The sequence below is a fragment of the Passer domesticus genome, chromosome 18 (assembly GCF_036417665.1).
Source record: "Passer domesticus isolate bPasDom1 chromosome 18, bPasDom1.hap1, whole genome shotgun sequence".
Taxonomy (NCBI): domain Eukaryota; kingdom Metazoa; phylum Chordata; class Aves; order Passeriformes; family Passeridae; genus Passer; species Passer domesticus.
In genome coordinates this window covers 10,683,161-10,710,262 of record NC_087491.1, presented here as the reverse complement: position 1 = coordinate 10,710,262, position 27,102 = coordinate 10,683,161, and the positions used below count along the sequence as shown (strand labels likewise).

Below are 27,102 nucleotides of genomic sequence, written 5' to 3'. Positions count from 1 at the left end.
GGGTGAAGATGGGGAAGGACAATGTGGGCTTGTGGATCTGAAAGATGGGGAAGGACAATGTGTTCTCGTGGTTCTGGCCATCTCTGCCCAGCAGTGGGAGGTCCATGCTGGGATGTGAAGTGTGATACCTTGCTGTTTCCTGTTCTTCCTCCCTTTAGGTAGGTGAGGCCAGAGCTCTCTATAATATAGGGAATGTTTACCATGCAAAGGGAAAGCACTTATCCTGGAACACAGCCCAGGACCCGGGCTACCTGCCTCAGGAGGTCAAGGACACACTACAGAAAGCTTCAGAATATTATGAGTAAGTATCCAAGCTTGGCCAGCTCCTTCTCCTGCAGGGAACGGGGCCACTGGCTGAGAATTTGCAGGTTGTAATAGATGAGGAATATTTTTCTGAGATGCCAAACTGTGTTGGCAAATTAATCTCAAGGAAGGTGAGAAAAGGTCTTTTATAAAACCTGAGCTGAAATTCATGCTGGCGTTGGCTTTGTAAAACTCTCTGTGGGTTGAATTGTCATCATGCAGTGAAGTGCAACAGTCTGCTGCTTGCCAGAGCCGTGCTGGGAAGCTGAACTCGTAGCTCCTGTGGCCCCTGCTGCTCTCTGCTGGCCTCTGTGAGGATGGATCCCTGTGTGTCTCCATCCCTGTCACCCAAGGGAGGAGGCACTTTGAAGTCCTGGTTCTTCTCGAGGATCTGCACTTTGTCTCACTTGTCACAACCTTCCTTTTCCCAAATCATTTCAAAGATCAGTCATGTGCCACATGGGAAGGTCAGCACCAGAATTTGGAGCTTGTGTTTTTCTCCTTGTGCTTTAGAGTTCTGCTTGTGTGATTCAGTTTTTTAAATAGGCTTTTTAAGTGAAGAGAGTGCTAAGATCTTTTATTCCTCCCATGGTATCTGAGGATGTGATAGTGCCCTTGAACAGCTCACCACCCTTTTTCCAAGGAGTGGTGCATGTAGCATAGCCAAGGGGTGAATTTGTGCCAGTGGTGTCTGCTCCACCATTCTCTGTGTGAAGGGGGTAAAAACAAGCTAAAGAAATGCCAGGAGGCTCCCAGAGCAGAGCCTGGCATGGCACTGTGGATCTGGCCTCTCTCCCTGCAGCAGGACAGGGAAATCTTCTTTCTGTGACCCTGGTGCTGCAGTGAGACCATTTCTGATTTAGTGTGGGATGGATCAGACCAGGTGTGTGAGCACAGGTGTGATTCTGCACAGAGCCACCCACTGCTGAGGGGACAGAGCAGCAGGACCTGCACCCCAGCTTGGTCACCAGCCTGTCACCTGTGCTTGGGGGAAAAATGCCTTCTCCAGAGCTGCCTCTCCTCCTTTTCTGTGCAAATCCCCTGCAGGGCTGTGCCTCATGGATGCTCTGCCTGGTTTCTTTCAGGAGGAACCTGTCCCTGGTGAAGGAGCTGGGGGACAGAGCTGCACAGGGCCGGGCTTATGGCAACCTTGGCAACACCCAGTACCTCCTGGGCAACTTCAGTGAGGCCATTGCCTTCCACAAGGAGGTAGGAGACACCTCTGCTCCCTTCCTGAGCCTGGCAGCAGATTTCCTTCTCACCCCAGCCCAGCAGAACAGGGAGATGTTTCCCCCAGCAGTTTTTCCTCCTCCTGTGTGAGCCCCAGGCTCTGCCCTGTTGTACCAACTCACACTGAGCAAATCTTACTCCAGTCCCATCAGCACCTCCTGAGCAGCTCGAGGGAAGGGTGCTGTTGGCTTGGAAACCAAAGGAGGTATCCAAGGGCAAATTGCAGCTGGGTCTAGCAAGGAGTTTTTTTCTGCTCTTAATTTGTCTCAGTCTAGATTTTAATAAATGCAAGCCATGAATTTAATTAAGCTGCTGAAAGAGCTGTTGATCAAGAATAAATGCTGCTTGTAGAACATAATAACTTTCTGCAAAGCTTTACAGGGAGGTGAGGTGACAAAGTCCCTGCCCCAATTCAAATGCAATTTAGCTTCTGTTGCAGAGTGTCTATCAGTTCCCTTGCAGTGGAAGGTGAAAATTCACTGCTCCTCTGCTTTTTAATTGCTGGGGGGACAACACTGGGGTGCAGCATCACTCCCACTTTTCCAAGAGCCCTTCCTGATGCTGAGCTGCAGAAGAGGGAGAGGTTTCCTGCTGCAGCCGCCCTGCCAGGGAGGTTCAGCACCTCAGTGGGGTGGGAGCTTTGCAGGCCTGGCAGCTGATCCCCAGGGCAGAGGGGCCAGAGGGTCAGTGCTGGGGGTCAGAGGGGCCAGAGGGGTCAGTGCTGGGGACAGAGGGGCCAGAGGGGGGTCAGTACAGGGGGCCAGAGGGTCAGTGCTGACTGGGCTGTCTCTGCTGCAGCGCCTGGCCATTGCCAAGGAGTTTGGGGACAAGGCTGCCGAGCGCCGAGCCTACAGCAACCTGGGCAATGCCCACATCTTCCTGGGCAGGTTCGACATCTCTGCTGAGTACTACAAGTGAGTGCCAGGGGCTGCTCCTTCCCGGGGATCCTGAGCTGTCACAGCCAGCCCCTCAGCTGCAGGGGCTGTGGCAAGGGGCGTGGGGTGGCAGGGCTGTCACTCTAGGACATGAATTAAAATGGCACGCACGCTGGAACTGTCAAGATAAAAGAAGGGGAGTTTAATTTCTGATTCTAACATTTATAGGTTTTCAAAAGTGACAGTGGGTTGGAGGGTGAAAGTGCCACCTCCCCAATGACACTGGACAAACTAACAGTCTATCAGGTTTCTCCTCCTCTAGAAAGGAATGCAAACCAATTAATTATTTACATAAAGTGCGTGAGAAAGTTCATTTCAAGAATGCAAACATCAGAAGGCTTAGAAGAGCAGGGGGACACAGGGCTGCTGTGGGGTGCTGCAGGGTGTTGCTCCAAGGGGTGGCCTCCCTGTGGGCTGGCACTGACCAGGGCTCCTGGTTCCCACTGTTCCTGCAGGAAAACACTCCAGCTCTCCAGACAGCTCAAGGACCAAGCAGTGGAAGCCCAGGCTTGCTACAGCCTGGGGAACACGTGCACACTGCTTCAGGACTATGAGAAAGCCATTGAATACCACCTGAGGCACCTGGTGATAGCACAGGAGCTGGGAGACAGGTAAGGGAGGGCCTCAGGTGAGGGTGCAGAGCGCTGACCCTTCTCTGACTTCTGTTCTCTCTTGCTGGGGTTAAGCACCAGTGATGTGTGTGCTTGAGAGGCATCAGAAATCTCTGGGCAGCCAGTCCTTAGTCCTGTCATCTGTCAAAAACTTGACCTGATTCCCCTTTGTCGTGTCACTCAGACCTGGAGATTGTGCCCTCAGTGCTGTGTCTGTGTGGGCTGAGTGAGATTTCTAACAAGAGGTACTTCAAGAAAATGCATCGTGCTCAGTGCCTTGCCAGTGCTGCTGCTGTGTTATCCCAGGAGGGCCTCTTGAGAGCTCCCAAAAGTTGTGTTTTCCTTAAAAGCTGTGTGTTTAGGGCACACAAGATGTGCCACTGTGCCCTGTTGCTCTGGGTTGGTGCTGGAAAGCTCCATGCAGAGGTGATGTTGCATAGGGTGTGTGCAGATGATGTATCTTGGTCTTGCTCCTCGTTCTTTAGAAGGCTCAGCCTTTCAATTTTTCTTAAATTTTAATTTTTTTTTGAGAGGTTGATTCCTTTTTCCTGGATATTCTGATCCTGAGGCCTCTTGCAGCTGGAGTGACTTTGCAGGCAGCTCGTTGAGCGTGGTGCTGGATTCCCTCGGAGCCTGGGTGTCCTCCACTAGATGGAGCAGGGACATCAGGATGGGAGAGCTGTGCCACCACCCGGGCAGCCTCTGCTCAGGGCAGGCACAATCCCACCCAAGGGTGAATCATGCTGTGGGGGTGCAGGCCTGTGGGCTCCTGCATTTCTGGGAACACACCCTGTGAGCAGAAGGTATTGAACAGGGTGACAAGAAAAACGGTGGAATGCTGATCAACCCGCCCAAACCTCTGAAAAGGGAGTTGCAGTCATGCTGAACCTCCCCCTGCGCCCCCAGGTGCTTTTTTTATCCCTTCTCCCCCCACATCTGCTCGTTTGCAGAGCTGAGCAGGCTCTGGGGAGCAGGAAGCTCTGCCTGCTCCTGCAAACAGCTGCTGCAGCTGCAGGGAGCCAGGCTGGGGGTCTGGGCTGCCCAGGGCAGGCTCCCCATTCCCCTGCTCTCCCTGGCTCCTGCCAACCAGCAGCAGTGCCCTGGGGACCTGCTGGAAATCCGTGCCTGTGCCCTGCTGGGTGCAGTTTGATGCTGTGTGCTCACCCTGGGGATGCAGTGCTGGGGCTCAGCTGGAGCTGCTGCCTGCCTGCAGTGTTCTCTCCCTGCTGCTTCAGCTCTGGGTGCTGATGAGCCAGAGCTGGATGTTGCATCCTCTCTGTGCAGCTCTGAGAGGAGCCCTGGTTTTGTGTGAGGTGGAAGCTGGGCAGGAGCTTTGGCTTCTCCTCTCAGGCTGGGGGTCACCAGTGAAGCCAAAGCATCCTTGCTGCAGTGCTTGCAGTTTGTCCCTGTGGGTGCAGTCCTGCTCCCCAGGCTCTTCATCCCCAGTGTAAGAAGAGTTGAAAATGTCCAGCACTCTTCATTCTCAGAGTAGAACCTGTGTGGAGGTGGAAGCAGAGCAGGGAGCCTGGCTGTCAGTGCTCTCCAAAAGGCCCTGCTGGGCTTTGCCCAGCATTTCTGTGCTTTGACACTTTCCTGTCCTGCAGGGTGGGAGAAGGAAGAGCCTGCTGGAGCCTGGGAAATGCCTACGTGTCCCTGGGGAGCCACGAGCAGGCTTTGCACTTTGCAAGGAAACACCTTGAAATCTCCCAAGAGGTAAGAGAAGGTGGTGCAAACCAGAGGGAGCCTGTGACCCCTGCTGAGAGCAAGACTGTTTTATGCCAGTAAATTTTATTGGTGCTCTCACTGCCCTGGAAAGCCCTTCTCTCTGTGCTGGTTCAGTGCTGTTAGGAACTGCAGAGCTTGGCTGGAAAACACTCACTTGATGGGAGGCTCCCAGCCTTGCCCTTAATTACAGCAAATGTGAGCTGTGCTTTGCTCTTAACCAAAGTTTTGGGTGAGAAAGGACCTGGGGACTCATCCACTGGCTGGCCAAGGTGTTGTGCAGTCTCCAGTGTGTAGATCCCACTTTGCTGAGCACAGGGAGGTCCCAGCTGAGCTGCAGCTGCAGTGTCCTGTGCAGTGGATGCTGTCCCTGGGTGCCACCCCTCTGGGGGCTGTGTGTGCAGCTGCTCTGGTTTCACCTTGGCCTGGCCCAGCTCTCTGCAGCTTTCCTGCTGTTTTCAGGTGGCTCAGAGGTGCAGAAAGCCAGAATTCCACTGTCTGCTCTTTTCAGTGTGTTGAGGAAATCGGCTGTGGCCTCTTTAGTCTTCCCCAGATGAAGAAATTGCCCTCTTGAAGCACTAATTGAAATCACCATCTGTAAGTGTGCTGGGTGTTCTCCTGCCTGTCTGTTAGGTTGGCTAAATCTCTGAGTAGGGCTGACAAAGCAGCCTAATTACAGATTTAATTATCAGACACACACAAGAAATACTGTTCTTTGGCCCTGTACATTTTAAGGCTTTCCCAGCTCTGCTCAGGCTGGAGCTGAGTCCTCAGAGCCAGACATCAGCTGAGGAGCCCTGGGAGGATCAGCCCTGCTGGTCCTGGGGCCTTTGGGGGTGGAGGGGACACCCAGCAGGGTGGGGGGTCCCAGTGTTGTCATTCAGGGTGCTGGCTGTGTCAGGAGTGGGTTCCCCATGGCAGGTGGCTGGTGAAGTCCCCCCATCATGAATTATGGAGCAGTGGAAAGACTGTCCCTTTGACAAGCACCAGGATTTGGCCAGGAGAAACCTTGTGGAATTCAGTCTTTTCAGGCTGATGTTCATAACTCACTTCCCAACAAAAATCTAATGGTGGCATTTGAATCCAGATGAAGCCAGGTTAGAGTAACCACACTGCTGCAGCTTGATCAGAGGTTACTCACAAAACCCCACTGGAATAAAGAATAGGTACCTAAAAACCCTGGAAGCTGCCCCAGCTCTGGGCCAGTGCTCTGGAGTCCTTTTGTCATCTCAGAGTGCAGCTCCTGGGAGGCTGGGGGCAGGAATCAGGACTCTGCTGTGGTGTGTGGCAGGTCCTGCCCAGGGTCATTGTCCTGCCTGTCTGTTCCTGGTTGTTAACAGGGCTTTGGAGATGATCTGAAATGAGTGGAAGTCAGGGAAGCACTTAATAAATGAGCATCAAGGACTGTAAGACCTAACATGGACATAGTAATTTCTCTGGAGATGATGTCAACAGCAAATCTCCTGTAATTGGCAGGGGGATTTATGCCTGGTGATAAGCCCTTTGATCTGCCTCCCTTTACTGGAGCTTGGGGCTTTGTCATAAATAATGTGGGGATTTATGGTTTTGTTCCATGCTGCAGACTGTGGCAGGGGACACAAAAGAGCTGTTGCCAGGCATTTAAGAGGAGCTGGCCTCTCCAGGGGAGCAGCCAAGGTCTTCCTCTGGCACACAGATCAGAGGCTGTTTGTGGGTGACCTCTGTGGTGTGCAGCACAGCCCTCCTCTGGTTGGGTTAAACTTTGAGCAGGATCCAGTGCTGTGTCCCACAACTCCTGGTTTGAAGCAGCAGGAGCTGTTGGACAGATCTCTGTCCAAACGTGTAACACCAGCTTCCTTGGCCTCAGGCCAGCCAGAGGTGGGAATTGGGGAAGATGTGGACTTGAAAAAGAATTTTTGGAGCATTGTGTGGGTGGATGACTGGGAACAACTCGAAGTTGTATGGCTGGGAGCCAGGAGAGAAGGGCTTCCAGGGCCCTGGTGCGTGCCCACGTGGCTGGTGGCAGCGTGGTGTCTGGTGCTCAGTAACTATGGAAATACTTGAGGAAGGGGGCTGGGAGCTGCAGGGCTCTCTGCCAAGCCATGTGTGCCTCCAGGACAGCCCAGACAAGCACATTTAGGCTCAGTCCTGTGGCAGTGGGCGAGCTGAGCCCTCTCAGTGCCTCACACTGAGCTGTTTTGAGCTGCAGCACAGAAAGCACAGACCCTCTCCCAAATTATCACTGGGGAATAGCTCTGGAGAGCTGGGTGGTCTCTCAGATGTCTCTCTTAGATGTCTCTGTGTTTGATTTTGGGGTGGCTCTGGCAAACCCTTGTCTGGGGGTGGTTTTTGTGGCAGCCCATGCCTTTAACCCGTGCCCTGATGGTTTTGCTGCTGCAGATTGGGGACAGGAGCGGGGAGCTGACAGCCCAGCTGAACATGGCCCAGCTCAGGGCAGCCCTTGGCTTGGGCCCCGGGGAGGAGGACATGGCTGCAGCTCATCCCTACTCTGGCTACGAGGCACAAGGTGAGTTCCTGGGGTTTTGGTGCCGTTGGGAAGTCTCAGGATTTGGGTGGTGTGGGGAGGTGTTTGCAAGTGGGCAGGAAATGGAAATGCTGGAGCAGAATAAGGCTGGGCAGGGAGTGCCTTCAGCACAAAGGGGCTCTGATGGGTTTGCTCTGCAAAGGCAGGGAAGGATCCCCCAAAAAGGGCACAGAAGGAGTTAATGGAATTAATCTGCATTGGGAATGAAATTCCACGTGCCATGCAGCAAACCAGCTTTTGTGTCTTTTAAAGCTCTGCAGGGCTCTTTTCTCTGATTTGACTGATACCTGAGGCTTTCAGGAGTGACTGGCAGGGATTTTTGGCTGCTCTTGTTCTGATTAGCACCCAGTAACAATCCTAGGGCAGGGGCTGGATGCAGTTTGGACCATCAGCACACACTGGTGACATCTGTAGTGTGCTGAGCTTGGAAAGAAGATGTGGCAACACTTGGTCACAGCAGCCAGAGTGGCTTTGCTGGGCTCTGGGTCACTGCCTGTGCTGCCAGGGAGCAGGGTAGCACAGACAGGTCACCAGAGTGCTGCCAGCCTGACGTGGGACTGTCCTGGCACTGCCCAGGGTGGTGCCTGGCACGGGCACTGCCAGCTGGCAGCTCCACGCTGGGGCAGAGTTATGAATTCACACACCCAGCCTCCCAGGAGTGTGCACTGATTAAATATGACCTTGTGGCACCGGCACATTGCCCTGTGGGCAGCACTGACGTGGAGGGGATGATGCTGGGGCCCTGGAGGGGAGGAGAGGCTGGCTCTGTGTGCCCTGTGTTGATCACACATTGATAACCTGCTGCCTGATGCTGGAGCTTCTCCTGGCAGGTGGAGCTGTGTGGTGAGGGAGCCAGCATGTCCTGCTGTGCCCCACTGGAGCTGAGCTGTTGCCTCAAGTGCTGGAGGGCCACAGCAGCTCCCTCAGCTCTCTGTGCCCCTCATCTCAGATGCTGGAGGGCCACAGCAGCTCCCCCAGCTCCCTGTGCCCCTCATCTCAGATACTGGAGGGCCACAGCAGCTCCCTCAGCTCTCTGTGCCCCTCATCTCAGATGCTGGAGGGCCACAGCAGCTCCCCCAGCTCCCTGTGCCACTCATCTCCTGTAACTCCTGCACAGCTCATGCCTGGCATCTCCTCAGGGGATTCCTTCTGGTAGGTTGCTCTGTTGTGAAAGGAGGAGAGGAAATGAACCTGGTGCTGTGTCTGGGTCAGAGAAGTGTAGATGTGGCCCATGGGCTGCTCAGTGCCCTCTGGAGATCCAGCTGTGCTGTGTTAACATCTGGAGCCAGCAGTGATGGTTCTGCCAGAGCCAGAGCCAGGCAGGTCTGTGTGTGTGGGATCCCTGGAGGGTGGGAAAGGGCTGAGCAGCTGCAGTCAGAGCTCTGGAGGGTGCAGTGACCCCGTTAATCCGTGCTGCTCTCGCTCACATTCCCAAGGCTGGGGCTGTTTGTTGAGAGAAGGACAGAGTGTTCTTGGGAGGAGCACCAGCAAACAACCGGGATTTGCAGTGCGGGGAGAGAAGGATCTTGAGAGCAGATTTCCCCTCTCCACATCCTGGGAACCGGCTGGGGAAGTAAAAATCAGCTCTGTGTTGGTGGCTGAGGTCACACCTGGCTGAGCTCTCAGTGCTTTACAGGTGGGGAAGGGCTGGCCCTGTCACTGGGGGATGTGGAGAGGAGCCTGACTCCTTGATTTCTCCTCAGCTTTTATCCTTTCCAGCTCTCTGGAGAGGCCACCAATGTGTCTCTGAGCCCTTGAGGGGAGGGAGATGTATTTTATGACTGCCAGAAATTTTGGTACCCTCCTGTGCACCTATTAAATGATTAGAAGAGCATAATTATTTATATTATTAATAGCAGCAATTTCCAGCCAGAGGAACATCTGTTTCTGTAGTAGGAAGCAGGTGAGAGAGTTGAGATTTGAGCTGGCTTCTGAACCAGCCATGCCTTTTGATGTTGACAAATCTCATGGTGAGGAGAGCTTTCCATTTTTTTTTTCCATTCAGATTCTTTTTCCTGCTTCAGGTTACAAAATGGCTGCATATTCCTAAGGATGCTAAAACCCTCTGGTTATGCAAATGTGGTAAAACACATCAGCTTCATCAAGCAGGTACAATAAAACTTGCAGCAAAGGCTGGGCCAGGTTTTCACTGTGGTGTCCTTCACAGGTTCCTTCTTGGTCGCTGCCCTTCCCTGGGCTCTGGGGGTGCAAGGAGTGCCTGATGTTTCCCTCTGCTGTTCTGGCTCCCCTTGCTGAGCTCTTGATGATTTTAATTAATATTCTGAGAGTATTTGGATGTCAGAAGACAAAGCTGGAGGCCGGGGAAGTGGGGCAGTGCTGCAGAAGTCTTGTGAAAGCAGCGACCTTGTTGAGAAAGGCAAACACAGAGAGCTTAAAGCAACAAACTGAAGGAAGCTGCAGAGGAGCTGGAACACGAAGTAAACAAACAGGGGCTGGCTTTGCTTCTCCAAACAACCAAAAATGTGGCCCTGAATAAATCTGCTTCTCTTTCACACACTGCAAGCTGAGAGTTGAGTGCTGGTAGGCTTTGCCTTTGGAGAGAAGTGAAGGGCTTTGCTGTGGCTCCACGGGGTTGTTTTTAGGGGTGAAGGCAACCAGGGTGAGAATCAGCTCTGGAGATGTCCTGGGGTGCAGACAGACAGCACTGGTGCCCTTTTCCAGATGAAAAGGGTGCAGATGTGCTCTGTAGGAGCAGAGTTCCCAGTGTGGACTGGGAGCTCTCAGCTGACCCTTCCTGCTCCCTGCCTGGCTGGGGATGCTCTGGGGGATCCTGCCAGCAGGGAGGGGAGCACAGGGATCCCCCAGGAGTCCCCTGTGCACCTCTCCACGGTGAGGAATGGCTCTGGGCTGCTTTTCTTCTGCTCTCATCAGCCTCAGCCCTCCCTGCTGGCAGCAGCAGAGGCAGGAGACAAGAAACCTCCTCTGCTGGCAGCTGGAGGTGGGTGGGGAGGGCTGCAGGTGCTCAGGGGGTGTTGGCACGGGGGTGCTCCCAGAGCTGGCTGCTGGCAGGGTTCCTGTGCTGGTTTTGGAGCACAGACACCCCTGCCCTGCTGTGCTTGTTCTGGGGCAGGGCAGGACTCAGCCCTGAGCCTGACTGGGAGCAAACCCAGCAATGCTGGAGTACAGGGTGGTCTCACAGCTCTGAGGGATTGCTGGGGTGGTTGGCACGTCTTTGATTTCTATTTCACCCCCACATGCAATGGGCATCAGCTTTTCTCTAACCAAGCTGGAGCGAGGCTTATTTACAGGGAAATTCTTGTCATTTTGGGTCAAAGAATGAGCCTGGCTTCCCCCTCTGCTGTCTCCTGCTGAGGAGTGGCAGGCACGAGGCTGCCCTGCTTGTCTGGTGTTCCAGAGGCTCCATGCTGGGATTGCTCATCCCTGTGTGAGGCAGTCCTGCTTCACGTTGTGTTCTGCAGTGGGCACAACACCCCACTCCTTCCTGAGCCCTGCTCAGCTCTCTGGGGCTCTCATTGTGGGGCTCTGCATCCTCAGTGCAGTTTTGAGCTCATCTCTTCACAGGAATCTTTGAACCCTTGGATCAATCAGACTGAAATAGAAAAAAAAAAATCTGCTTTTATGTTTTCCAGCCTGTTTGTGTTTGTTTGTTTGCTCGCTTTAAATATCTTTGAAGTACCTAAAAAGTGTTTAGGGCTGATAAAACAGGCGGGATTGACCATCCCCGAGATGATGCTGCTCCCCTGCCAGCCTGTGCCTGGGGCTGGGATGCTGCCCAGCCACAGGGATGCTCCTTGCCTGTGGTTTGCTCAATCTTCCTGCAGAAAACTGTCAGCTGAGAGCCGTGGCCGTGTGAGAGCAGCATCCTGCTGACAGTGGGCCAGCCCTGCTCCCTCAGGCTGTGATTTCACTGTCTGGGAAGCATTTGCCTTCCCTGGGGCAGAGTCGGGGTCACATCCCCAGCAGATCCTGTCCCTGCAGCCACACTGAGTGAGGGCAGCAACTGAAGGTGCTTCATGTTAAACCTCCTCAGCTCGATTGGATTTTTCCCAGGAGCTGCAGCTCAGCCTTTTTTTCCCATGGTGAAAATGAAAGCCCGAGGCTGTGCTGGTTAATTGTACCTGCTGAGCTGGGCTGATGGATGGGGTGCTGCAGAAGCAGAGTGCCTTTTGGCCGAGGGGAAGGAAGGATTGGTGGCTTTGCTGTGCTCCCAGGCAGGGCTGGGGCAGATATTCCCCTGTGCTGCAGGAAGGGCTCCAAAAGCCCTGTGTGGCCCTTCAGGGAGCAGGGCAGCAGAGCTGCTTCCTCAGGAGGATTCTGCAGTCAGGATTCAGGACTTCTCAAAGATGCCTCCTCTTTATAATGAGTTTGTTCTAAATCCTCTGCTGTTACAGCTGTGAAGTCATTCCAGCAGAACTGGTGGGGGGATGAACCTCTGAGTCATTTGGATTTTAAACTCAGTAATTTAGCACACACTTCAGACTGCCCCAGTATTGGCTTTAGGAAGTTCTAAAATACTCTTCCCAAGTATTTAAGGTTCCTCTCTCATCCTGCTGTGTACATTGAGCCTCCTTCCCAGCCTTGGTGTAAAATACAGCAGGACTTCTTGGCTCACAGCAGAGGAAATGCTCCAGGACTGGAGAAGATGATGTTGTGCTACTGAAATTTGTTTTATCTTGATGCCAGGGGAGATGGCAAGTGCTGGAAAAGAGGATGAGGCACAGGCCATTTCTTGAAGCCTGTGGCAGAGAAGGCACAACGTGGCTTGTGGCAAAGCCATCCATCCATTCAAGATTAAATCTCTTGTTGTGGGGAGGGAGAACTTGGAAACCATTGGTTCTGGGAAGGCTGAAGTTCCCTTTGGCTGCAGTTCCAGACTCCAGCAGCACTCCCAGCTCTGCTGTGCTGTCTGCTTCCTGAGTGCACCTTCCCCAGACAGTTCTCCTTGCTAGCTGCTGGGTGGGAAATGCCCTGGCCAAGAGCACAGCACTGCCCTGAGGAACAAGATTCCTCTGCTTGCTGCTCCTTTTATGCAGCACAGAGCAAGAAAAGAGAAGAAAAGTTCTCCTTCTTGCCCAGCTAGAATTTATTTTTCTCTTTTAAACCTTGCTGTGTGGATGGCCACGGTGTGCCTTGGCATTCCTCTGAGCAGGACAGGGCCAGACCCTCAGCAGGGTCCCTGTAATCCCTGGGGTGACCTCAGGAGCATTCCCTGGCAGGGACAAGCCCTGGGACAGCCAACCTTGCCTTAGCAAAAACCCCTGGCAGAGCTCAGGAGCCCAGTCCAGCGTGGGCAGCGTGTTCTGGGAGATCACAGGAGCAGGGATCAAGTCCATTCCCCGCTCTTTTTTGGAGGATTTCACTGTGGGTGTTTGATGGCTGCTAAGCTGACATGTGGCTGCTCCTTCTCTGCCCTCCCTGAGTCAGTCTGGAGGACAGAATCGTGTCCTTGGGCTTGTCTGCCTGCTGGAGATGTTGGCCCTGTTAATTATGGTGTGTCACTTTTAGCTAAACCCTGGGTTTGATCTCTGCTTGCTCAACACCAGCTGCTAATGGATGGTGGGAGGTCATGAGACTGCTGCATCCTGGAGGGAAAATCCTGCCCTCAGAAGCAAGGCAGGTGCTGCTGCCAGCTCCATCCCACCTCTGTTGAGCTGCCCTGGGGTTGTGAGCTTCCTCCCAGGCTGCTCCACCCAGTTCAGCTGATCTCCCAGCAGATCCCTCTGTCCCCACAAGTGTTCCTCTCTGGAGCAGACGACTGCCTGGGGGGGTTATGGTTACAGGAGACTGTGCCTGACATTCCCAACCTCCCCACAGCCTCCAGGCTTGTTTTTGTCAAGTGTTTCAGGGTGTTTTCTGCAAATACCCTTCCTAAATATTTCATTCTTTGACCCAAATTGCCAATGTTTTATTTGTAAATCACCTTTGGTTAGAGAAAAGCTAATGCCTATTGCACATTTGGGGGAAAACTGAAATCAAAGATGTGCCCAACGCCACAGCAATTACTCAAGAGTTGTAAGGCTACAAATAGGATCCCCTTGTATGCCAAGGCTACAGCTTTCCTACATTGAGTTCACTTCTACTGGGGGAAATAAATAACAAATAAGAAAAAATGTAGCTCCCTTGTGCCATTTCTAACTGCAAGGAGGATTCTTTTTCCAGGTTTTACCTCTTCCATGTGACTGTGAGGGCTCTTTGGCCAGTGATCCAGAGCATCTCCTCATTCCCTGTCCCCATCCAGGAGCCTCTGTGCCAGCTGCTCACTCCAGTGAGTCAGGAGATGCCCCAGGGCTCTGGGTGCGTGTGGCTGGGCAGCACTGCTGTTATTTCTGTTATTTCTGTTATTTTCAGCCCCTTGCTCAGCTGTCAGACTGGATTGTGGAGATGCAGAGCTGGGGTGGCACAAACACAGAGCATCTTGATGCAGAGGGAACTTCTCTTTATTGCCACAGACTGTGTGCAGCTTTGGCCACAGAGGAGAAAACTGCAGGATTCTTGTTCTGGAGCAGGGCTTTGTTATGCTCAGGGCCTGTTGGGATGTTGAGATTTGCTTGTGCTCTGGCTAAGGCTCATCAGTGCCTCCCAGCAGAGCAGGGCTCATTCCTGTCCTTGTGGTTCCCAGTTCTGTATCCTCAGACACAGAAGGAGCCGGAGCTGTTGGGATTCCCTGGTCCTTCCCTGCCTGCAGGAGCAGGGTGAGCAGATGGCCCTTCCCATGGATGGGCACACAGCAGCCTGGCACCAGCATTTTATGGCCCAGTCATCATAAATAACTGATATTATTTGCTTTCTCTATTTAGAGAAAAGTATTGTTCTACCCCAGTAGCAACTGGGAAAACAAATGCCACCATTTATCAGGCGAGTGCTGACAATAATGGAGGTCAAGTGGATTTATAGTGCCAGAACCCATTATGTGTTTGAAGACTAATTAAAGCCTTAAATGAGATGCTTGTCCTACTGGAGGATGCTTTTTTTTTTTTTTCCCCTTCTTTCTTTTCCTGCTGCTGTGCTTGTTCTCCCCCTCCCCCTTCCCTGTGTAAGAGCTTTGCTGTAATGAAGGAGCACGAGGCTGCCAGAGCTCCCCTGATTAGATGTCAGCAGTGTATGATTGGAGATGCTCTGGGAGCACTGGGCTGTATCTCCTCTGTCACTTGGGGGCTGGGAAGGGTTTCCAGACCAGCATTCCACCCCAGACAGCTGCCTTGGCTGCTCTGGTGGAATTATCCTCAGCCATATTTAGAGCTGTCTGCCTGGATCAAGGTTTGGGTCTGCTCAGAGGGGCAAGGTGCTGTCCAGGGCTGAGGGAACTCACCCAAAAGCCAGGTCACTCTCTTGGTTAGGGCAGGCATAGGGGGAAATGACCTTTTCATGAGAATACAGCAAGTCTGATGTGGGTTTGCTCTGTTGTTTGGGGTGCCTAGCCCGTGTTCTGTGGGGTTGCTCACCCAGGAGTGCTGCAGGCAGCGGGGCTGATGCTGCTCCACAACCTTTCCCTGCTGGCTTTCCACGGATCCCCTGTCAGGCTGAATTCTGCCTGCTCTGGCACAGCCCCCAGAGGGATCCAGCCTGATCCAGCTGCAGATACAGAACTGGTGCTGTGGCTGGAGAGGGGGCTGCTCTGGGGGGAGGCAGCAGCTCCTGGGGCTGCAGGAGAGGGGGCAGAGCTGGGGCTTATCAAAGCACATGTCAGCCTGATGAGAGCTCCAGCCAGGGCTCCCTGAGTTGTTGCTACACATGTTCAGCTTGATCTTGTCAACTGCAATCCCTACACATGTTCAGCTTGATCTTGTCAACTGCAATCCCTACTCATGTTCAGCTTGATCTTGTCAACTGCAATCCCTACTCATGTTCAGCTCCATCTTATCAACTGCAATCTCTTGGAGCTGGAGCCTGTCCATGCAGGAACAAAGCTCTGTCTGCCCAGCTTGCCCTAGTGCTCCTTTCCATGAGATGATCCCATCACCATCCTTGATAAACCCTTCCTTGTGTTCTCTGTGGCTGCAGATTAAAGAGGAGAATGTGAAAACCGTTAAATTCGCTCGGCAACCAAATTGCAAAAGCAAAAAGTTTTAAAAAATTTTTAAAAAATCCCCTCGGTTCATGGTGCTGTTGACATCATAGATGGGGAGGAGGAAGAGATTTTGAAAAAAAATATTTAAAAAAGGAACAACACCCCTGAAAAGAGCAACATCCCAGGAGCTCCAGGAAAACAGGGCATGAATGCAGGCAGTCAGGAGCGTTGCTCAGCTGATGTTCACAAGAAGGTTTCAACTTGCTCTCTTTGAGACCTCAGTAAACCTCCAAGACAGAGAGAGCATTTAGAAAGGCCCCTGAGGTTTTCCATTTCTCTGCAGCAGGCTTGGTAAACATGCCAATAAATGCTGGAGTGAGAGAGGGGGAAAAAACCTTCCATAGGAGCAGACCTGGGTTTTGAGCTGCTCAATCCTTCACATCCCCGCTGCTGCTGAGGATCAGCCCTGGGGAGAAGGAGGCAGAGCTCAGCTTTGGCTGAGCATTAAGTGGTGCTGCAGGTATTTCTGGGCAAAATAAGTTGGGAGAGGCTGAAAGTTACACCTGGAGCTATCTGAGGGAGTGGAGACAGAGTTAGAGGGACTCCTCCTGCCGTGGGATGCTTGTGAGTATGGAAAGCTCTGCTCTCCTGGAAGGTGCTTGAGGATGTGTGGGATGAGAAGGGGAGAAGCTCCCACACGTCTGGTGGGAGTTGCTGCTGGTGTGGATCCAGTTTCTTGTAGCCCTGGGTGACAGGGACCCTCTTAAAGCTGCTTGTTTTAGTGGTGGTGAGGGGGGACAGTGCCCCCAGCACTGGCCGGGATTTCTGGAAGAAACAGCTGAGTTGGATGAAGTTTTTTGTAATTCTGAACTTCTTCCTGTCTCACCTCGAGTGTGTGCAAACCCCACACAGTCACAGACAGCCACCAGCATCAGAGCAAGAGGAAAAGATGAGTTGTTCTGCTGGGGCAGACTCAGCTGCCTGTGAGTATTAAATTAACAGCAGGCAGGTTTTCTCTGCTCGGAGATTAATGGCTGCTGGCCAGCAGTTCAGTGCTCTGGGAACACACAAAAGCACCTGGGGATGGAGGTGTGTAATTAATGGCTCTTTAGACAGCTGGAAATGATGTGTGTTTATCTAACTGGGCACACTTTGCTGCTTTTTGCTTTCCTGGAAGTGGCTGTTAAAGGGAGCCCTGATGCACGCTCACTTCCAGGGGCTGGGCTCGCCTCTGGAACCCAAATGTGCCTCTGCTCAGGTGTTTGTGGGTGCCTTTTACTCCAGATCCACCTTGCTGCTCTAGGTTGTTCTGAGGGGAGCCACGAGCAGCTGTAGCAGTGTCCAGAGGGCGTAACTGGGAGTCACTGGGAGCAGCCCAGCACTGCTGTCCCCTCCTGCCTGAGCGACGTGGCAGCAGCCAAAAGTCCTTCAGCCACCTCACAGCCATCTCCTCCCTGTGGGGGTGCTGGGAAGGTGGTGGAGCAAGGGGAGTTTTCTTCAGGGATGGGGTTTTTGGTCATCAGAAGGGGCTGCCCACCTCAGCACCCCTGGAGGTGTTCAAGGAGTGACTGGACGTGGCACTGAGTGCTCAGATGTGGGTGGCAGGGTGGGAATTGGTTGGATTTGAGGTCTTTGAGGCTTTTTCCACCACAAATGTTCTGAGCTGCTGCCAGGTGGGCCCCTGGCATTGTGTGGAAGGGGGTGAGCTGGGTGGGAACTGCTCCTCGTGACGTGTGTTCGGTGTCTGTTCTCCACCTCCAGCCCTGATGTCAGTCCCCTGAACTCAAAGCCTGGCAATGAATCACCTTAAAACAAAGCTGGTGCTGGTGTGCTTTTTGGAGGAGAGAGGCAGAAATGTGCAGAAATGTTCTGCTGGTTGGAGTCTCTATGGCTGCAGGCAGCAAATCTCTTCAGGGTGGTGAGGGGCACAGACTCAACTTCAGGTCACTGGCTGAGCTGTGATGTGAGTTTGTGACCCCTGGTGAGGTCCCAGTTGATCTGAGCTTCTCAAAGCAGTCTGTCCTTGGAGTTGGTGCAGTCTGGATCCAGCTGTGGTGGCATCTGGAGCCCTGGCTGAGCTGGGTGTGCTGGTGCAGGATTCCCTGGAGCATTTTTCCATTTAATCCCCATGCTCTGCTTTCAGCCAGCCTTGATGGGTGAATTTTGTGCTTTTTCTCTGTCAGGTTTGCCCAGTGAGCAGCTCTGTGGCCCCTGAGCTCAGAGGGACGGTGGTGCTGGGCTGGGGCAGCTGAGGAATGGTGGCTTTGGGGAATTTGCTGCTGCAGGAACCCCCCAAAGCTCTGTGGTTTCTGTTCTCAGGGCTCTGCACGGGGATCATCCCTCCCCCAGGGTTTCCCCTCGAGCCTGGAAGGTGTCACAGGACCCTGAGTGCAGAGTTTTGGGCTCTGCCCTGTGGGGTGTCCCATGGGAACAGCTCAGCAGAGCCTTCAGGAGCCCTCAGGAAAGGGCAGAAGCTTTCCCAGGTGTGGTGGAAGCATCCCAGGGCTGTTTGGTGCATCCTGGCTGTTTGTCAGCAGGGCAAGAGCAGCTGCAGGGAGACTGTGGAGGTGAAGAGGGTTTGGAAACCAGGAGTGAACTGTGTTTCACCCACTCTGTTGTTGTTGGAATCAAACATCAAAATCTTATGAAATCTCAAATAAATATCATAAATCCTGCCAAGTTTTGATTCCTCTTTCAGGTTCAAGGCAAGATTTTGTTGCCCTTAAGGCTGGGCCTGTGACAGTTGGAACACATTTGCTCCTTCACTTAGTTTTCCAGCCTGTGGCTATAAAGAAAAGCTCAAAGTTGAGTCCCAGAAACATTCTTTCAGCTCAAAACATGACGATAAAGCAGAAAATCCACAGATGTCTTAAATTGTCTCTTTGTTATGATTTTTCTCAATGCCAGTCCCATGGCTTTTGTGGTTTAGGGTGAGGTTTGTAACTCCTGAATTCCAGAGACCTTGTCTGGGATCAGGGTCGTGGTGTGACCTGGCTGCAGCTCGACAGCCAAAGCCTCACACTGCCCTGTGACAGTGCTTTAAAAAGACCCAAAATAATAAGAAAAAATCCCCACATTTGACTCTCAAGGCCAGCCCAGCTGCATCATCCCACCCCTCTGACTTTTAGTTAACCAGAGCAGAGGCTCTGCCGTGGTTTGGGCTCTCTCTGTGTGACATTTGTGTGTTGGTGACACCCCCCTGATGTGAGAGTGTTGTTTTGCAGGAGCCAGGCCAAAGAGACTCCAGAGGAACAGCATGGACAGCTTAGACCTCCTCAAGTTCCCTTCTGAAAAGGTAAGCAGAGATGTCTGGCCTCAAAGATCGTCAGTGGGAATCTGTGCACAGATTCCAGTTGGTTTGTTGCTGCCTGGCTTCATTTGCAGGGAAATATGCAATTAGCAGATATCATTGGAGTCAATGGGATTAACCAAAGAGGGTTTCTGGAGAGCTTGGAGGGGAGGAACAGCTGGTCTGACTAAAAAGGCACTTAACACTCAAAGCTGAAAGTCACTTCTGGGCTTTTTTTTTTTTTTTTTTTTGAAAAAGCAGCTCTTTATTGGAAGGATCATGGTGAGCAGCTTAGCCCCTGATGGCTGCCAGTGCCTGTCACCCCAGTGAGTGACACAGGGGATGGAGCCTGCAGGAGGAGAGGCTTTGTTCCAGGGTTTGTTCCAGGGGTTGCTTTGCTCCTGGGAATGTCAGATCCAAGCAGATCAGCATTTCCTCCGTGTCCCCAGGGCTGCTCCTGCAGCACAGGGAGCCTCTGAGCCCTTCCAGCCTCTCAGAAAATCCTGCCGAGGGCTCAGCCCTGCCCCTTCCCAGAGGGGCTGGCCATGCTGCCTTTTTGGGATGTTTTTGGCACAATTCATCCCCATTCACCCAGTGCTTTCCAGGCACAGCATTTCCAGAACTGTCACAGAGAGAAAAAGCTCACCCGAGCTGCAGGTGGTCAATGGGACACAACCTCAGGCTTGAGAAACCATTTAGGTACCTAAAAATCCCATTAAACACTGGGAAGGCCAGGCAAAAACTCCTCTGTTTGGAAAATAAATTCCCAATGTCCTGATGTATTTTTATCAATTCTCCCAGTGCCCCTTGGCTATTTTGGCTTTTCCTGCTCTGTCCAACGTGACTCTATCTCCGGGGTGTCGATGGCAGGGACAGCAGTGCCCAAGGTCAGGGGACACTGGCTGCTGTCCCCATCAGAGCAGCACAGCCCTGAGGGCTGTTCCTGCTGGTGCTGTGCTGCTCTTTGCTGTAAGAGCTGAGCCCCGTGGGTGGTTCAGGCAGGGAAAGGATTTCAGGGGTTCTGAAATGGGGAGTATGGGGCAGGCAGGAGCTGTGGGGCCAGCTGGGAGCACTCCTGTTCCCCCTGCAGTGTCCTTGCAGGGTGTGAGCTCACCTCTCCTTCAGAGTGTTCTGGATGCAGTTCCTCTGCTCTGTCCCACAGGGATACAGCCCTGGGAGAGGCTCCTGAGCTTTGGGCTGTGCTGGGAGTGGGAAGGAGTAAGGATAAACCCATGGACTGAACCCTGACCTCCCCAGCATCCTCTCAGTGTTGTCTCTGCCAGAACAGCTTTATTTTTCTCCTCTGCCAGAGGTGCTTCAAAGGCAGCACAGGCAGTACCACCCTCCCAGTGCAGTGTGTGCTGGGGCACAGGAGCACCCACCTTGGTTCTGGAGCTCCAGCACACTGCAGGAACGCTGCTCACCCTGCTCTCTCCAGCGTGTCTCTCACTCCTTCATTTCATCTCCTCTGGTTTTGTCTCCCAGCCTCTTGTTTATTCCTTTGTGTAGGAGACTGAAATCTCTTTCTCACACTCTGGGTTTCACCCTGAAGGTGCCCACGTGCTGTAATTGAGTCATCTCTGCTGCTGTCATGCACTGAGCACTGTGAGGGCTCCAACCAAGGCACTGCAAGGCACTCTGCTGCTGATTTATATTCCTGTGGCTGCTTTTTAACCTGTGGACACTGGCCTGGCTGTGCTGGTACCATCCACATGGCAATGAAACTCTTCTTCCTTCTCACTATTCCTGTTTGGGATCTCTGTCACCTGTGTTTCCCCACACCTGGGGTGACAATTCTCTACTCCAGTCCTGTGTCTCCATCCTGTATTTCTGTCCTGTGTTTCAATCCTGTACTTCAGTCCTGTATTTCTATCCTGTGTTTCTATCCTGTGTTTCTGTCCTGTGTTTCTATCCTATACTTCAGTCCTGTATTTCTATCCTGTGTTTCCATCCCATGTTTCCGTCCTGTGTTTCCGTCCTGTGTTTCCATCCTGTGTTTCCATCCTGTGTTTCCATCCTGTGTTTCTGTGGGAGCACTGAGCACCAGCCCCCCATGAACTGTACCCCTGTTCCCCTCCTGCTCTGTGGGTAGAGCTCCACCAAAACCTGAGCCAGGCAATGGCTGCAGTGATGTTTCTTGTTTCCCAAGGAGCAGAACGGGGACAGCCACCACGTGGGAGAGCTGAAGATCTCAGGGAAGGAGTTCCTGTCGTTACCTGCGCGATCGAGGAAGCAGCGGGAGCACCAGGCCAGCTCGGAGAGGAGACCCCAGGGATCCCCTCTGGAGGCTGGGCAGGTCAGAGTGCAGGTGCCACAGTCGGTAGGAAGATGATTTTAATCTCCAGTGCTGATCTGGGAGTTCCTCGTGTTTGTTTTTACCTCATTTCCAGCCGGGTGTGGGGGTGGCAGTGGGGACTTTGGGCTGGAAAAGAGATTCTGTAGCTGTGCTCTGTTTGTTGGGGCAGCTGTGGGAAAATCCTTTTGTCTTTTTGAGCCTCAGCACCACTGTCCTTTTAGCAAAGCAGTGGAACCAGTCTCCATCACAAGCTGTGTCTCAGTGGTGACATTTATAGCCTTCTCTTGAGGGACAGGAGCCTGGAGCTGAGCTCAGCTGAGTTTAGGATTGTCAGGACATGAATTCCAGAAAAACACAGCAATTGGGTGCTTTGTGGAGCTTGAATTGATCAGCTCCTGGGGCTCGTGAGGAGTGGGATTGGTGCCTTCAAAAAGCAGAGCCCTTCCCAGGTCTGTGGCAAGCAACCAAAAGTGCTGGTTTGCTTTTTGCCTTTGCCAAATGTGGGACTGTGGCAGTTCTACCTCACGTTGTGATCACACTGATGGTCAGTGTGCAGAGTGATCTCTTAGAATTCATCAGAGGCGGCAGAAATCATCACCCAGGAGCTTTTCTTTGGGAGCAGCACAGATGGAGCTCATTTCCTCAAGAGCTGGCTGGGGTGTTGGTGATTTCCAGGTTCCTGGAGCTCTGCTCAGTCTGTGCTCAGCTCCCTGGAGGATGGTGAGGATCCCTGTCCTGGGGAGCTCCCCAGATGCCTTTTTGCTGGTTTTAACCTGTCAGTTCTGCTGGCTTTGGGCCCTTCCCTTGCTGTTTGTTGTGACACGTGGCAAACACAAATACTGGGGAGCTTTCCTGCAGCTGTGCTGGGTTTGGTGCCAGCCCTGGAAGCAGGGCTCATCCCCACAATGGTGGCATCGTGGGAGGGGGCTTGGAGGTGTTTGAACTCAGTGATCTCAAGTGAGAAAGCCCCAAATCCTCAGCTTGTTGCCAGGAGAGATGAAGTGTAACAGGAGCCATCAGTGATCTCATGGGAAGTGTTCAGGTTTTTGCTTTACACTGGGTCTCTAGCACACTGTCACAGTGCTGTGATCACGCAGTGATTCCAGATGGAATCAATCCAAGCCAGAAAGATAGACCTATTTTTTTTTTCCTTGGCATTTAAGAAAAAAGAGAAATTAAATATTTTCATGCTGGCTAATAAAGAGTCAAAGCTGCAGAGCTTGGGATTAAGCCTGACTGTGGAGCAGGGATGTTTAAAGGAAATTCTGGCTCTGAGTCCTTTTCTCAGCTGTGGATCATGGGGAGAACATATCCTGCTCTACCCGTGTGCATGAGTGTGTGGACACATCCTTTTTTTACCTGATTTTTATCTGATTTTCAGTTCTCTGGCCATTGGAGACTGAATTTTTACACCGAGTGTTGTTTAAATTTTTTTAGACTTCTCTGAGCTCATTCTTCGTTCCCAACAGTGCTCATGGAAATGGTCTGCTGGGAAAAACATTTCCTGCAGCTCACCGGTGCAAACATGATCAGTGAGAAGGAAAACAAAGCTCATCTGAGCCAGAGAGGAGACAGCAGCATGGGGGCACACAAGGCAATACAAAGAGAGAAAAAAAACCACTTCTGCCAGAAATAGCCTTGTATTTTTAACTCAGACATTCAGCCAGAAACCAAACAAGAGCCACACTCCACCAAGAGCTGGGGAAAGCATTCCTGAGGAGTGTAGCTCTGGATCCATGGGCTGTGCCTGAAAAATGGCCCTGTGGGGCTTTGCCAGCCACTGGTGACCCTTGGCAGCACAGCTGGGGTTTGGGGAGAGGCCTGAGGGCAGGGGCACTTCAGGGCAGCTGTGCTGTGTTGGTGCTCCCAGCTGTGCCAGGCTGGCTCTGCAGCACGGGCCAGACCTCAGGATGGTCAAAGCCAGCATTGTCCTGTGGGATTTGCCATGAGCAAAGCAACCCCTCCGTGTTCTGCTGTCATGGGGGAGTTGGAAAGCTGCAGTTCCATCCATGGGAGCCTTTGCAGTCAAAGGGAGTAAACCCCACCCCAATGGGAGAGAAGCTTGTCCTGTCAGGCTGTTCAGACAACAACTCCCCCAGATTCCTCATTTTGCAAGGAACAAAGCAGAAATCCTCTTTAATCCGCTGGCAAACTGTGAGTCCTCAGTTGGAGGTTGATCTGGGGGTGCCACAATCCCTGCCGTCCATGGCAGAGGAGAACCCCGAGTGTAGCAGGGAAAAAGCTGATGCCAGCTGCAGCAGGGTGACCCGTGGGCAAGCCCAGCTGCCAGCCCTGCCCTGCCCTGCCCTCCACCCCAGGGCAGACCGGGCTGGGGGCGAGGTCCTGGCTCGGAGCTCCTGCCCCCAGCACCCATCCCCTGCCTGTTGTTTGCCTCCCTCCTCCCCACGCTGTGCTGGGGCAATGCTGCTCTCCTGCCTCCCCCGGGGAGGTTCCAGAGGCGTGATGATGATGGCTGTGAAGCTGTTGGAGCTTGGGATGGCAGGAGCCCTGGTGGTTGTCATTAGCATCGGTGATGATGCTGCTAATTACCGAGAAACTGCTGGGAAACTCCCCTTGGGAGGAGGCGGAGGGGAGGCAGGGAAAAGGGAAGGGAGCAGGGGATGGAGAGGAGCCTGTCCCTCCTGGCAGCTCGCTGGGGCCCTGAGAGGAGGGCTCAGCCTGCAGGAGAAGCCTGGGGATGCTGGCATGGATGGGAGAAGCCATGGCCCAGCTGCTGTGGAAGGTAGGAGAGCGTGGCAGGTCCCCTGTGCCACTCCCTGCAAGAGGCTGCTGGTAAAGGTGGAGCTCTTGCAGAAGGGTCCTGACCCTTCCCAGGGCCCCCTGAAGTGGGGAGATTTCCCAGCCATGGCTGGTGGTCACTTGGAGAAGGAGCAGCCCTGCCAGGGTGTGGGGATGAGCAAGGGCAGGGTCCTGTTCACCTGGGAGCTCAGGTGTGCAGCTCCCCTGCAGATACCCAGGGCTCTCAGTGCCCTCAGGAGGGTTTGGTGTGGGAGAAGCTGATGAGGGCGAGGTGCTTTTGGTCACCTTTTTGCTCTGGTGCAGCATTAAAGCTCTGTCCCTGTGCCTGCAGCTGTGGGCAGCCAGATCCAAGTCCCTCCAGATCCCTCCCTGGGACTCGTGCAGTGCACACCTTTCTGAGTTTCCTCTCTTTAAAAGGAACATCAAAGCAGGGGTTTTGTACTACATGAAACTTGCAGACATCAAAGGCTTGCTCATGAGTTTAACCCCTCTCTCCACTGTGCTGGAGGTCAGAATGCTCCAGCTTGGGTTTCACGTGGTAGCAGATGTGTTTTAGGGGGTTGTTAGAAGGTTACTGGAAGGATGGGATTTTTCTGACACTTGTCCCTCACCCTCCTCTGCGCAGAGAGGAGAGGGCCCATGGAGGAAAGGGGCTGTGACTTCCTGAGGACCTGCCCCAGTTCTGTGTTTAAGGTCAGGGGTCTTTGAGGTCAGTGGGACTGAGCATCAGCCAGAGCTCAAGGGCTAAAGCACTTTACTGTGTCAAGGTCCAACAGCTGGAGCAAAACCCATGGAGTGAGGTAAGGATCAAACCCAGCCCTCTCTGGAAATGATCCTCAGACCCTCCCCTTCCCAGGGGGTGACTCCTCACCCTCCAGAGCTGTCCCCAGCCTGTCCTCAGCCCATTTATAGTCACGGGGAAGAGGAGCTGTGTGAGATGGCAGTGACGACTTGCAGGGATGGCTTGCTGATGTATTCAGACACTGAACGATTTTCAAGCACTCTGCATCACCAAACATTCCCTGGGACAAATGTTTTTATAAGGCCTTTTTTATGGTGACAGGGAGAAGCAGCCATAAAAGAGAGGAATTTTTTGTAGGTCATACATCCCCCACCCCTGAGGCAGGTTGCCAGAGTTGTTTTAGTGGTTTTCTGTCTCAGGATTTTGGGGGACTGTTGGGTTGCAGGATGTTGACCCTCTGAGGGTCAGCCCTGAGGGTGCTGCAGGGAGCAGATGTGGAGGATCCTGCCTGTCCCTGCTGAATCAGGGCTTGTCCAGGCAGCTCTTGGCTGTCAGTGTCCCCATCCCTGCCCTGTGACCTCACTGGGAGCTGCAGAATGGGCAGGCTGGCTGCTGGGGTGCAGGGATGTGTCAGCCTTGGGGCTGCTGGCCCCACAGCCTCATTTCCCTGGTTGCCTTGTGTTGTTTGAGGGGAGATTGACATTCCCCAATTCCTCTGGAGCTGGGATGTGGGGTTTACACCAGGCAGCCTTTGCTGCTCTGTGCATCTTCCCTGCTTTAACATCAGCCTGGTCCCTGCTTCGTCTCCCTGTGTGTGAATCCCACAACAGAGGGGCAGTGCAGATCACACCCTCCCTCATCCCACAGCCTCCTTTGCTCAGCTGCAGGGCTGTAATTATGCCATTAGTGCTGGTCAGACTTTCTGCTGTAAACGTGCTCCGAGAGGAAGGGAGAAGCCGGAGCCAGGGAGAGAGGAAAGGCAGCTGCTGCTAAATTTAAGACTGTTCCTATGACACCTGGAGGCTGCTGTGGTGGTGTCAGTCCTCTTGGAAGTGAGCAGGTAAACACAGAGCCGTGCCTGGTTCTCTTTCTCTCCCTGTTCTGCTGGTGGGACCTTCCAGAGTGCTCGGGGCAGGGAGGCTGTGCTGGTTCCTGGCTGCAGGCAGGGTGTGCAGGAAAACCTGGAGAGCTCCAGCCTGACAGGTATGGGGAGGCTCTTCCAGGGGTTTGGGCTGTTGGGAGAAGCAGTCAGGGATGTCTCCCCAGAGTCATCTTGGGTTGTCTGACCTGTCTTTCTCTCTGAGTCTCTTTGTTAAGCTGTGGGGTCCCCTCATCTCCTGTTCTCTGGCTCAGGTGGGCTCCTTGCACAGATGCTGCACGAGCCAGGAGAGGTGCAAGAGCTGCTCCCCCAAATCTGGAGCTGCAGCACAGCCAAGGCTCTCAGGAGTTCTTCAGAGCCCTGACAGTAATTCTTCACTGGGACTTTGGTCATGGGAGGCAGGGAAATGGATAGAAAACCTCTGCAAAAAGTGGCTGCACAGAGAAGGTGGGGGGAGGCAGCAGCGTTTTCTGGCTTCTGCTGCCTCTGCTGCATTCGTTGCCTCAGAGGCAAATTATCAGTTTCTTCCTTGAATATGAACAGCTGCCAGGTAATGAATTCCCCCTCTCTGTTTTATAATGGCATTAAAATTGGGATTTGCCTTCGTTTTCTCTGTAATTATCCAATGAGCCTGTGTGAGTGAGAGGGAGGCAGGGCAGAGCTGGCTCTGCTGCAGGAGAGTGTCGTGCCTGGGGGATTGAACCTGGGAATGGCCCTTCCTGAGGGACAGATCCAAGGGACTGAATTTGGGAATGGCCCTTCCTGAGGGACAGATCGAAGGGACTGAATTTGGGAATGACCCTTCGTGAGGGGCACATCCAAGGGATTGAACCTGGGAATGGCCCTTCCTGAGGGGCACATCCAAGGGACTGAATTTGGGAATGGCCCTTCCTGAGGGGCACATCCAAGGGACTGAATTTGGGAATGACCCTTCCTGAGGGGCACATCCAAGGGACTGAATTTGGGAATGGCCCTTCCTGAGGGGCACATCCAAGGGACTGAATTTGGGAATGGCCCTTCCTGAGGGACAGATCGAAGGGACTGAATTTGGGAATGACCCTTCCTGAGGGGCACATCCAAGGGACTGAATTTGGGAATGACCCTTCCTGAGAAGCAGGAGACTTCCATGTGCTCCCTGGACAGGGCTGGTGTTGGCAGGGCAGTGTCTGGGCTGCAGGGATCAGTGTCCCTGCTCTCCCTTTGGGATATTCCTGTTGCCTGCACACCCTTTCTGTGTTTTCCCTCCTCCCAGGCTGAGGTCAGGCTGTGGATCAAAGCTGATCCCTGTGGAAGGAGGTGGGAGCCAGGGTTTGTACAAGCCTGTGCCTGTGCATCAGCCACACACAGGGCACAGAGCCCATGGGCTGGATCTGCTGGGGTGACACCAAGGTCACCCAGGGCCTGGGTGTGCCTCTGCTTGAGGATCAGGGACTTCATATTCCATCCCTAACTGGCTCCATGTGGAGGCCAGCTCTGGGGCTAGAAAACTGTGAGGAAAAGCTCTTAGCAGAGGAATCTGCTCGAGGAATGAGGTAAAAGTGGAGCTGGTTGTCCAGGGCCACCCAGCAGACTCATGTTGGAGGTCTGGAGGTCGATGAGCC

At 53.2% G+C, this 27,102-nt stretch overlaps 1 protein-coding gene across 6 annotated transcripts in view; it reads left to right on the top strand.

The window, feature by feature from the left end:
- GPSM1 (G protein signaling modulator 1) overlaps positions 1–27,102 on the top strand; it is a 66,719-nt gene that overhangs the window by 24,718 nt on the left and 14,899 nt on the right. For 4 of the 6 annotated variants that reach the window (XM_064393191.1, XM_064393192.1, XM_064393187.1 and 1 more), the window contains exons 4-11: positions 159–301; positions 1,389–1,512; positions 2,332–2,447; positions 2,924–3,079; positions 4,684–4,792; positions 7,181–7,307; positions 18,540–18,610; positions 20,754–20,924. In XM_064393191.1, coding sequence (XP_064249261.1) covers positions 159–301; positions 1,389–1,512; positions 2,332–2,447; positions 2,924–3,079; positions 4,684–4,792; positions 7,181–7,307; positions 18,540–18,610; positions 20,754–20,924 — 1,017 coding nt within the window. The remainder of the gene's footprint in view (positions 1–158; positions 302–1,388; positions 1,513–2,331; positions 2,448–2,923; positions 3,080–4,683; positions 4,793–7,180; positions 7,308–18,539; positions 18,611–20,753; positions 20,925–27,102) is intronic. The other 2 variants (XM_064393188.1, XM_064393190.1) reach the window with 2 other exon arrangements.